The sequence below is a fragment of the Euphorbia lathyris genome, chromosome 5 (assembly GCF_963576675.1).
Source record: "Euphorbia lathyris chromosome 5, ddEupLath1.1, whole genome shotgun sequence".
Lineage (NCBI taxonomy): Eukaryota > Viridiplantae > Streptophyta > Magnoliopsida > Malpighiales > Euphorbiaceae > Euphorbia > Euphorbia lathyris.
In genome coordinates this window covers 10,242,774-10,255,227 of record NC_088914.1, presented here as the reverse complement: position 1 = coordinate 10,255,227, position 12,454 = coordinate 10,242,774, and the positions used below count along the sequence as shown (strand labels likewise).

Here is a 12,454-nt window from a genome sequence, read left to right as displayed (position 1 = left end):
TTTCGTCCTAATATTTCATTCCTCACTCGATCCTTTCTCGTATGACCTCACATCCATCGCAACATACGCATCTTCACCACCGACATCTTATAAATGTGACAGTGTTTCACTGCCTAATATTCCGTACCATTGTTGTACGGTAGAATTTTCTCTCCAATCTATTAGGCAATGCCGGGGTCACAAAGGAAACCCGTAACACTCTTCCTCCTCGATTACCCTAATGCTAAATTTACAGATTATCAGAATAAAAAAACTTTATTACATAATGCAATTATCTTTAATTTGCTACATAAATTTCATGAGGGGTTCCCAATTAATGCGTCAATTAAATGTTTGTCCCTTTAATACTGCAACTTGTCAAAAATAAACCAAGCAAATTAATTACTTTTTTTTTAAATACTTTCCAAATAACTAATATTGGATTTTTTTGTATTTATTTATTTTTACCATCCTGCCACATAAACTATATTTACCTTCTAATTAATATCTTAATCATTTTTAGTATTGGATTAGGATTTTTCAAACAAACAAAAAAAATTAAAGTAATTATTTTTAATTTTCGGAAAATCATTATTATTATTTATTATTATTATTATTATAGAAAAAGAAAAGAAAAGAAAAGAAATATTTAGAGAGCAAAGAGAAAGTGAGCAACTGAGAAAGAAAAAGAAAGGAAAAAAAAAAATGAAAGCTTGCTACGGAGGAAAGAAGCAAATCTGAGCAAACAGAAAAGGAAAAAAAAAATATTAGTTACTCTCAGATTTTCTTTTCCATTACTTTCTCTCATTTTCTCGGAAGAGAGAGAAAGCTAGAAACTTTTCAACCGATCTTCTCCGATCTGCACACTCTATAATCACTCTACTCATACCTATTAAATGTCTTAGATCCGTTCCGGCTGCGTTACATTCTACTCATTGTAATTCGCATTTCTACTCCGTTTTTCTCCGCCAATTCGAGATCTTATTCGCATTCAGTGACTTCTGCACTCTATTGGAAGATAATTTTGACTTTCCAGGTATTGGTTGTTAAGTCAACTATAGCTGCTTTCAGTGAGCTTGAAACGGTGAGTTTTTACTTTGTTTTAGGAATTTGAGCTTCCGTGGAAGGTTAGAACTGCGTGTCGAAGTCAATTCGAGTATGAATTGCGGGGGCGGGGGGTGAAATGTGATGGTTTGGTACCATGGGATCATTAGGGTGATAGGGAATTTAGGGTTTTTAGATATTTTATTGCGAGGTGGAGGGTTTTTCATTGTGTATGGTTGTTGAGCTTCCGCATTTTGAATGGTACAGTTGATTTTGTTGTTTCGTTTAATTATTGTGCCGTGTAATTGGGTTTGCCGAAAGTGGGACTGAGTTAATCGAACTTTGCGAGGAAGCAATTTGAATGCGAATTTAGGTTATTTTTGGTTGTATTATATAGTTGAATTGGAAGGAATGGGCAATTGGATTTGGATAAAGGATTGTTTTGAGGAGAGGTTAGAGTGACTATTTTGGACGTTTAGTTTGTAGTAAAGATGCCTCCTTCTCCAGCATTGAGATATTCTCCTGGGAGGGAGCATAGAGCTGAGAATCACAAAAGAGGGCGCAGTTTTGAAGGGGCTGTTCTTTTGAGGGAGAAAGATGATGATCTTGCTTTATTTAATGAAATGCAGTCTAAGGAAAGAGAGACTTTTTTACTCCAGTCATCAGATGATTTAGAAGATACATTTTGTAATTTTCTGTACCAACCTTTTTACTTTGATCAGTTTTATTTCGGTTTTTGAACGAATATTTGTCGGTTTCTTCTGGCTAATGATGTTGTGATTCGCTTTCTTTTGTCGACTTGTAAACTGTTGTCCTCAGCAACAAAGTTGAGACAATTTTCAGATTTCAAGCTTGGAATCTCTATACCTGTTCGAGGAGAGAGCAGTGAACTGCTTAATGTGGAGGGGGAGAAGAATGACTATGATTGGTGGGTTATGGTTTTCATTCCATTACTGATATTTTGTCAACGGTATTCGTTAATTAACTGTTTTATGACATCATGCATTTAATCTGAATGATGTATTTGCTAATTAACTGTTTAATATGGAGCGGTAGCAACCGAACAAAAACATGTAACGGCAAGATTCTTAGACGGTTTAAATTGCATTTAATCTGAATGATGGATACCAGCTGTTTTTTTTTGTTTTGTTTTTTTGTATGTTTAAGGTTATTAACGCCTCCGGACACTCCGCTTTTTCCCTCATTGGATGATGAACCGCAACCAGTTAATGTCTCGTCCAGGGGTAGACCGCGGAGTCAGCCTATTACTATATCAAGATCATCCACGGTAGGCCATTGATCACTTCTGTAGAATGGCACAGAGTTATGTTCTTTAGTAATGGAAGCTGTAAAATTTCATTAATCTTTTGATGTTCCTGATGATGAGAGTTCATCTGTGTGCAGATGGAGAAGAGTTACAAAAGCAGTAGGGGCAGTGCAAGTCCAAATCGCTTAAGCCCATCGCCACGGTCTGGTAATAGTTCTTTGCAGTCCAGGGGAAGGCCATCGTCAGCGCCTCTTTCTAGCCCAACTCATGGTCAACGACCTGTGACTCCATCACGCAGACCATCTCCTCCCCCAGCTAAAGCCTCAACGCCTCCTCCAAGGTCTTTAACACCAACTTCTGGGAGGACAAGCACAGGGTCAGGAACAAGGGGAATTTCCCCTGTAAGGACAAATCGGGGGAACTCTGCTTCACCAAAAATAAGAGCGTGGCAGTCAAATATACCTGGTTTCTCTTCTGAAGCTCCACCAAATCTTCGCACTTCTCTGACAGATCGGCCAGCAACGTATGTAAGGGGTTCCTCACCAGCATCCAGAAATGGTAGGGAATCAAGCTATAAATATGGTAGGCAATCAATGTCTCCAACTGCTTCTAGGAGTGTTAGTTCATCGCATAGTCAAGATCGAGATCGGATCAGCTCAAATAGTAGAGGCTCTGTGGTTTCATCTGGAGATGACGATGTCGATTCTCTGCAATCTATTCATGTGGGTAGCTTAGACCGCTTAGCTCCAAAGAGGACAGGAATACTTTCAACTAATAGAGCTCCGGCATTGTCCAAGAAATCAGCAAAGATAATGTCCCCTAGTTCTGCTCCAAAACGATCCTTTGACTCTGCTCTTCGTCAAATGGTACTTTGTTTTTCTGTTTTCTTCAACTTGCATCCTCCATGATCCAATTTTTACAGTTACTCATTTTCTGTTTTTATTGAAAATGGGTGGTTAATATAGTTTAGTTCTGGCTATTAATAACAGCCATGTTATTTCTAGGAAGATTTTGATAACTTAGTTCTTTTGCTTCATTTGTTGTTCACATGTTCTTCACTCTTCAGTCACAAAACTATGCATTACGTTTTTAGAGATTTAAATGTTAGCTTATTTGGCATTGAGTAAATACGAAAAACCATTGTGCACTTCGGAAATTAATTGAAGCTCCCAATTGCTAGTTGTTTAACAGACAATTTCAGAAACTTATATTTCACTCTCATCTATGACACTGAACTCAAAAGCTTCCTCGAATGATAAATATATCCAATTTTTCATAAAAGCCTTCCCTATTATGGAATTGGACTCTAACATGTGGCTGCACGTTTCTGGCAAGCTATTCCGACTTTAAGAAGGTCACCATTTCTAATACCCAATTCATAAGGAAGTCTACTATGATTTTTGAAATCATGTAGAAGGCCCTTGCCAAATTCAGCCAATTTCACTCAGATTAGCCCACATTAGACACTTAGAGAAAAAAGGTGAAGGGCAAGAATGTCGTTCCTTCACGAGTAATGTTGAATAAATTGGCTTCTCTAGAATGAACATGATAAAGAGATTGGATCAGCTGCATTAACAATATTAGTAAAATACTTAAAAAATGTATAGCATCCTAGTTTTATATGTCTTGGAGTTGTTGTGGAGCCAAAATAGGTAATGTAATTTCTCAGAAACCTCACGAAATATACATAGTTAGTTGGTGCATATGACTATATCAGACAAATGTTACACACTTTGTTTATGTTTTAATTCGTTGGTCTTGATGTCGGTTAATGTTTTTGTGTAGGATCATCGGAAGAGTCCTCAGAATATGTTCAGGCCACTCCTGTCGAGTGTGCCCAGTTCTACCTTTTATGTTGGGAAAGCAACTTCTGTCCAACATCCTTTGATGTCTAGGAATTCTTCAATTACAACCAGTAGCAATGCAAGTTCTGATCAAGGTACAACTGTTGCACCTGATGCCGAAGGAAGTGATCATCACCATGAAGATATGGCAGTTGAAAGGGGAAAAACAATGTATGTGGATGCTCCGGAAGAAGTATTTGCCTTTGACAAGGTGGATGCATTAAATAAAGATGTCGAGCATGATACAGATGATGGTTTGGTCCAGTTTCAGGCCGATGATTTTGACAGGAACCATGCAACTGAATGTGAGCCTAATGATTCTGAAGAATTCAGCCACCAGGAGGTTGACATGGAAATCAGTTCTGCTTCTGACACTGTCAGGGCTGACTTTTCAGAGGGTAATAGTCACGAAAACACACATATCTGTTCGAAATGTGGTTGCAGGTACCATGCCATTGAAACAGTAGAGAAGGACATAAATCTTTGTCCAAATTGCAGAAGACGAGGCAGTCTCATGGCTGTCGGCAACTCAGACAAAACAGTGGCTAGTGGGAATGCCCCTTTGTTGTCTGGGAGTGTGTCTGATGAACATGAACCATTTGATAAGCCCCAGCTGGCTGTAGCTGATCCACAATCACACATTTTTGATAATGTAGAGGGGGGGATTGCCCAAGAAGGAGACAGCGCTAAGCTTAGCAAACCTTCACGCCTTGAACACAGCCATACTTTCTCCCAACGAAGTTCTCTTACTAGGGCACTGATGGAGGAAGATGAGCAGAGGGTCACCAGCCAGCATGGAACTGGACAACCAGCTGGTAGTCATAGACGATCAGGTAGTGACTCTGGAGGTCAAAAATTGGTGCATTCTAATGATTTCCGAAGTCTGAAGATGGATATTTCAGAAGGTGCTGGTATTTCTGTTCTGCTTAAAAGGTCAAACAGCACTACGGGGCCCGTTGTTCAGTCCAGGACTTTTGTTGCCTCTTCGATTACTTATGATGATTTTTGTTACACTAGAGAGAGTGCAAACAGTTTGAGAAGCTCAATTGGACATGGGAGTATGTCTGCTTCATCCTCCATTGATCTAAGCTCATCTAGGCTAGTAGAAACTCGTGTTCAACGGCAGTTAAGTGGCAAGAAATCTGACATGGAAAATTACAGATATGATACAAGCGCTAGACCCCAAAGCACTGGATCATCCTTTTCCGGTACTTCAAACCACAACCTCCATGCTACAGGTCTTGCAACAAGCCCTCGTGAAGAAAACAGTGGGGCCTTTGTTGGCCATATGCTGCATGATGGAATAGAAAAAGCAAGTGTGACTTCTCATGCTGAAAGTAACGAAGTGAGTGTTTCTAATGCATCTTTTACTGACCCAACTCCTGTACAAAATTCATGTGAGCAGAATGAAAGTAATAGAATAATGGATGCTTCTACCTCGGGTTTGTCATGCAATCCAGCTGGCATTCAGTTAGAGGAGAATTCAGTAGCATCATTCCCATATTCGCATAAAAATGAAGCTGACGTCCGAAACAACGCAAACAGTGCTTCCAATGTAGAAGCAGCATTACTTCCTCCAGATGCCTCTGCTGGACTGGAATCTGCTGTATTGAACAGTAGTCTTGATCGACTCATTGATGCTGGGGTTCCAACTCATAGTTCCTTGGCATCAATATCAGAAATAGAAACAGAGAATATTTGTCAAAATACCATGAGTTCAGAAAATGGTGATGTCTCCATAAATTCAAAGAGCAGTATCAATGAATTTCCGGATTCTTCAGTTCCCACCCAGTCAGACAAGGGCGAGTGTTCTGTTATGGAGCGCAACAACTCAGGTCACCTACATGGCATATTAGGTATTTGTTTTATATTATTATTTTTTTTATGGGTGATAATAATTAACTTAACCGTCTCTCATTCATTATCTTTTATTTTCCTGACGCAGTGCCTAGTTTTTACATTTGTTAGGTAATAAGTTCCTGTTTCATAATGATAATGTTGTCTTGGTTTCTGAAGTTACAAAGCTATATTTTGGTGTTTGCCTCTTTTAATAGATTTACAGAATGATGCTTTACAGTTTCCATGTGCTTCCACATGTTTTATGCTATTCTCAGCTTTGGTATGGGACTTGTGAGATCTAGCTTTATTTTCTGACAAATTCTTTAGACTTTGACACGAGACTTGTCGAATGTAGCTTTATTTGCTGATATTCTTTACACTTTGACATGAGACTTGTGGAATCTAGCTTGATTTTCTGACAAATTCTTTAACCACTTTTGACATGAGATTTGTGGAATCTTAGCTTGATTTTCTGATGAATTCTTCACACTTTGGCATGAGAGTTATGGAATCTAGCTTGATTTTCTGACGAATTCTTTACTTGTAGCAGAGGATTCGACTGTAATGCTTGAGGAAGGAAGCAACTCAAGAAGCTTAACTCTTGAAGAAGCAACAGATACTATACTTTTCTGTAGCTCTATCGTCCACGATGTGGCCTACCAGGCTGCAACAATAGCCATTGAAAAAGAAGACTCAGCTCCTTTAGAAGGTTCTCGGCCAACAGTTACGATCCTCGGAAAATCCACTGCAGACAGGAAGGATTCGCGCAACAGAACTCCATTGAAACGTGCATCAAACTCCAACAAAGTCAAACAGAAACGGATGGAAGTGGATGTCAAATCGCCCTCTAGGAAAACAGAGAACGACGAAAACGCCAACGAATCTATGGTGCGAAACGTTGGCCTTCCTAATAACATGGACAGTACAAAGCCTCCAAAGTTGGAATCCAAGTGCAATTGCACAATAATGTGATTAAAGTAAGTCTTTCATTCACACGGCGCTCGCTCGGTAACCCCTGAAGAAGCCATTGAAGAAAAGTTGCTGCTTGATTGTATGTTAAAAATGGTTTATGTTTTCTGTGTGTTGAAGGGCTGTTTAGATTATTCTCAATCGGTTTCTGTTAACTCCAATTTATTTGTATGAAACACCACAATGGTTGGTGACATAATTGTAAAGTTTTCAGTTGGCATTAGGTTGATATTAGTGGAAGGCAAGGCAATGGAGTTTTGTGTTTGTTCCGTCCCAGCTTGATTCATTCGTTTTCCTGTTTATCCGGGTTGTTATGTCATAATCGTGTCATGTGATTTATATATTTGATTTAAATATACATGATATTGAAATGAAACCCGTACTAAGTGGTTCGTATGATATTAAAATGAAAACCGTACTACACGGATTATATCAAAATGGACCGGATTAAACGGGCATCTTGGAAATTGGCAGTGTGAACTAAAGCCCAATTATTCATATTCACTATAATTGTTAAAAGAGTACAGCTTTGATTTTTTTTTTCCTCCTCCATGGCTAGATGACCAATGAGAAGAAAGAGTGTTATAATATACCCATAAAAATAAATAGATTAATAAATAAAAAGATCTCAATTATTATTGTAATTATTATTTTCTTTTCCTGCTTCCTAGCCGTTGAAAATGCTTTTTACTTTAAAAATTCAATTATTAATCTTTTTGCCCAGAAAGTATTTCCTAAACTTTTTTTTTTTTATCAAAATTTGAAAAAAAGAAAATAAGTTTTGATTTAAAAAGTAATAGTAATCAAAATAACAAAAAATAAAAGATTATGAAAATGTATACATGATTTGTAAAAATATATGTAAAATTTTGGTTATGTAAGTGATTCTTTTATGTAAAAAGACTTTCAACTTTTAAATTTATATCTAATTTTCTTAATCGCATTTGAATACTAGTTTAGTAATTTATGCTTTTTTTTCTTCTTCTTTTCACAAGTAAATAATACCTTATCTATTAAATTGAGTTTAAGATTCAAGATTAAGACACATTTGAACAAGATTTTGTGGGTGTTAAAGGGGACAAAATGGAAATTTACATGATATGATTGTGGAGAGTACGACGGTGAAAGAACATGCTTCAGATTTGGAAGCGATATTCGCTACCTTGCCGAATGCAAACCTCAAATTAAATCCGGAAAAATGTACCTACGGAGTGTTCAGGAAAGTACTTGGTATTCATGATTTCTTAGCAAGGAATCGAAGTAACCCCACATAAAATTCAAGCAATTATCAACATAGAGCCCCTAAAGAAGAAGTTAAACGATGTGCAAAAGTTGAATGGAAAACTCAACGCTCTTGGACGATTCATTTCCTGTTCAGCAAAGAGGTGTTTCCCCTTTTACAAAAGGCTAAGCGAATGTTTTCAACTGGACAACTGAATGTCAAACGTTCTTCGAGCAAATAAAGACTTCCCTAGCTTCTCCACCTCTTTTTAGTAGGCCAATACTAGGCGAAACATTGTATTTATATATCAATGTTGCCGATGAGTCGTTGGGTATGGTGTTAATCCGAGAGTAATGCATGGAGCAATTCCCGACATATTACATCAGCAGGGTCTTACGTGATGCAAAAACTAGATATCCAAAGTTGGAAAAACTGGCATATGACATAGTAATTATCACACAAAAGCTTCATCATTACTTCCAAAGTCATTCCATAATTGTAAGAACATACACTTCGCTGAGGAAAATTTTACAAAGACTTAAAGCCTCAAGAAGAATCACTGAATGGGCGTTGAACCTAACAGAGTTCGATGTCACCTTCAAACCTCACAAAGCTTTCAAAGCCCAAACATTGGCGTACTTCTTAATTAAGATCCTGGATGACCAAGCTACAACCATATTTCCTAAGCACATATGAGAGATATATGTGGATGGAAGCTCCAACAAGGATGGAGCCGGAATTGGTGTCTACATTAAGGGAAATGGAATTGCATTAAAATATGTTGGTTCCCTGAACTTTCTAGTATCAAACAATGTGGCAGAATACGAGGCACTGTTTCAAGGAATTCGAAACATAATTAAATCAAATGGGGCCATCCTCGAGATAGATTCGAATCTAGTAGTTAGCCAATTGACATATAACTATGAAGATAAAGATGTTTTCATGAAACAATACCTTACCACGATCAGACAACACATGATTGAGGGACAACAAGAAGGTTGAAGCATTGTCGTACGACAAATCCTTAGGGAAGATAATTGTAAAGCTGATCAACTAGCAAAAACCGTATTAACTCCTAACGGGTCTATAATTTGTCCTTGTCAAGTGGAAATTGATAGGGGTCAAAAATCTCTATATTTTAGTACGATTTTATGGATTATTTTGTATCTTTTATTATCTTTTTATTTGCTTTAATAGTAATTTATCTTTGTCTTGTCAATTTTAGGTTTTAAATTACCTTTTTAGCATTTTATTAAATATTTCTAACTTTTGTCAAGTATTTTGTCACTTTTGATAAACTAATATCTATATGTTATTTTGAGCTTTATCTGTACCCAAAATTAAGAAATTAACCTACAAAAAATAAATCAAATTTGACTTGGTAATAAAAACGATTTTTGGTTGGATAATTAATTAATTTTGGGTAAATTATTTAAATAATATTTTATGAGATTATGTACAGTTTTTTAGAGATAAATGTGGAGATTTTTAACGATCAGAATCATTATGTTTTTCTGACTAGATTCATTGGACTTGGCTTTTTTAACCAGAAACCTACTCAAAGAGTTCAAATTCAAATAAAAATCCTGCAGAATATTTTGACAGATTTTTAGAGATTATTTTTGGGCTTTTTGTATTTAAATAATTGGATTTTCCATCCCCAGAGATAAATTAGTTTTTATTAGATAATGTTTAGGGAGTTAGTTTTTCATTAGAATAACTTTTTATTAATTAGTGTTTCATTAGAATAGCTTTTTATTATTTAGTCTTTCATTAGAAATAGGTTTTATTAATTAGTCTTTTATTAGGAATAGCTTTTAGTTTTTCATTATAAATAGTTCCATTTGTTAGGAATAAAGAGTTAGACAGTTTTTAGTTAGTCAGTTTTGTAGAGAATTATTCTGTAATCAGTTTTTCATCAATCAATTTTTAGTTTTTAGTTTTACTTTTTATCTTTCAATTCTTGTAAAAATCCTAACTTTCTCCCTTGAAGAATCCTCTCCACCTCTTCCATCCACCATTGAAGAACATTCAAGCTCCGATCCCCGAGGATTATTCAAGGTTTCATCCTTAAGTCCTAGAAAGACGTCTGCATTGGTAGACAGGTTCCCTGAAAGAGATTTTCTTTCTCTTTTATATTATGTTTGCCTCTGATCCAGTCTATGAATCTTAGGCTCATTGTATCTCTGTGACAATATTTTCCATCTTTAATGTTAATACAATTCTTGTTTTATTCAATTGATTTGTCTTTTTAATCTTTGTCTTACGCTTTGCTTGATTGGTTTAACTCATTCATAAATCCAAACATATACTTAGCACATATTGCAAGCTGAATCTGACCTAGTCAAAGCCTATAGGATTGACGACCCTATGGAAGATTAAGCCCAAATTACTGAGCCTTAGAGCTAGTTCCGGCCTTACAAGGGAATCACGCATTAGGAACCATAGAAGGATAAGTAGGGTTAATCGCCTCAGGCACAAGTGACTTAGATTAGGTTAATAATTGATTGTTTAGACAGGTTGTATTCATCATTATCGTATCATTCCATATCCCTTTGGGTAATTACATGGTTGAAAGATCATCTAGGAGTAGAATAACTTAATTAGGAGTAGATTAATATAAACCAAACTCAACCTCAAACCCCCCAAAGCCTAGATAACATTAGAAGCTTAGTAGCTCGATACTTGCAGGAGTAAATCCTGTGGATTAGATACTTGGACTTGTCCAGATTATTACTTGATAACGACGGAGTACACCTATCTCTTAGTGAGTCTCGTTGGGCGATAGATCCGAGGCGCATCAAAAATCATGCAATAACCAAGTATACAAATAACAAAAGTCCTAGCCATTGACTTAAGAAATGAATGGTTTTATCATATATATTCATATCTCACTACAGGAACATTGCCAAAGGAAATGTAGAACAAGTAAAAATTGTTTCGAAAAGTGGGGTGATACTCTATGGTTGACAATATACTTTACTAGAGGTCCTTTGACCGTTTGTGGCTGAAGTATGTGGGGTTTTGCGAGGCAATATATATATTTTCAAGAAATTCACGAAGGGATTTGCGATGCTCATGAAGGAAAAGACGCGCTAGCCAGTAAAGCTCAACTACAGGGTTTTATTGGCTGACGATGGCTAAGGATGCAACCGACTACATCAAAAAAATGCTCTGCTTATCAAAGCCACGCACTGGTTATTCGACCTTCGGCCTCTGCCATGAGAATTGATGCGTATTTTACGTATACATGCATATAAAGGCAAGTGCACCTTATTCATGTATCAAGTAATGAAGTGAAAGTAGAGTATCGTTCCCACGAGGATGGTAATTATAATTACTAATCTTTTTGCTTACTATTTATTATTTAAACAATCGAAAAGTAGAGTTTGTTGGGTAACCAAATTACGACTTAATAAAAAAGTGAAATGCAAATTACATAAATTAAGTGAGAGATTACTTATACTGGAAGAAACTAAGCCTTTAGCTTCACTTAACCTCTGTGCTTGGTGATAACACTTATCCTTTTTCAAGTTTTTTTTATCCCTTTTAAGATGGCGATTTTTCTTATTAACTAATAGATTCTCGAGATTGTTTATAAACTCTCGATTAATTAATTTACATTGATCCGTCTAAAGTAATTAATCTAGAGAAGCATTACGTTTTATTAATCTAAACCTTTTTAAACTACTTTACCTTGGTTTGGCTAAAGTGATTACTTAAGATTCAAGAAAACCTCTAGAGCTATTAGTTCTAAATTTTCGATTAATTACTTTACCTTGGACCAACTAAAGTAATTAATAAAAGAAGCATTAAGTTTTCTTAGTTCCAACCTTTCGATTTATTACTTCACTTTGATCCGGCTTAAGTAATAAATCTAAGATCGTAATAAGATTCATGAAAAACCTTGAAAAACCAATAAACCACACTAAATGGTCATTAGGTCCAACTTATGAGTTTCGGTTAACCAATTTAATCATGGTCATTTTCCATATCGCGTCTGGGTGGTGACTCTTATCTCTGACACTGACCTCGCAGAGACTTTCAAATTCTCAATTAGGCCTCGAGCCCAAAACAATTGTGTTGTCAACGGTCCCCCCCCCCCCCTTTGGTGTAATCTAAATGAGGCATGAATACCTACAACAATATGCACCATTGGTTCGTAGCGGTGATTGCTTCATTTTTAAGGGTAGTTGATATCTATCTTGCTATTCTCTACCCAACATATGACCTTTTTTCTATGGGCTAAGTGAGAGCATTGTTCTCTTTAAGTGCTCTTGTGGTTTTCTT

General features: G+C 36.4%; 1 protein-coding gene across 2 annotated transcripts; it reads left to right on the top strand.

Moving 5' to 3' along the window:
- Nucleotides 1-639: 639 nt before the first annotated feature.
- Nucleotides 640-7,211, top strand: LOC136228990 (uncharacterized). Of its 2 annotated transcripts, none has more exons than XM_066017506.1 (6): nt 640-1,710; nt 1,843-1,951; nt 2,191-2,311; nt 2,428-3,156; nt 4,076-5,990; nt 6,521-7,211. In XM_066017506.1, the coding sequence occupies exons 1-6, from the start codon at nt 1,515-1,517 to the stop codon at nt 6,943-6,945; spliced, it is 3,495 nt and encodes a 1,164-aa protein (XP_065873578.1). In that variant the 5' UTR covers nt 640-1,514; the 3' UTR covers nt 6,946-7,211. The 2 variants fall into 2 exon arrangements, with proteins under 2 accessions (XP_065873578.1, XP_065873579.1); XM_066017507.1 differs by having other exon boundaries at nt 641-1,710; nt 6,524-7,211.
- The last annotated feature ends 5,243 nt before the right edge of the window (nt 7,212-12,454 follow it).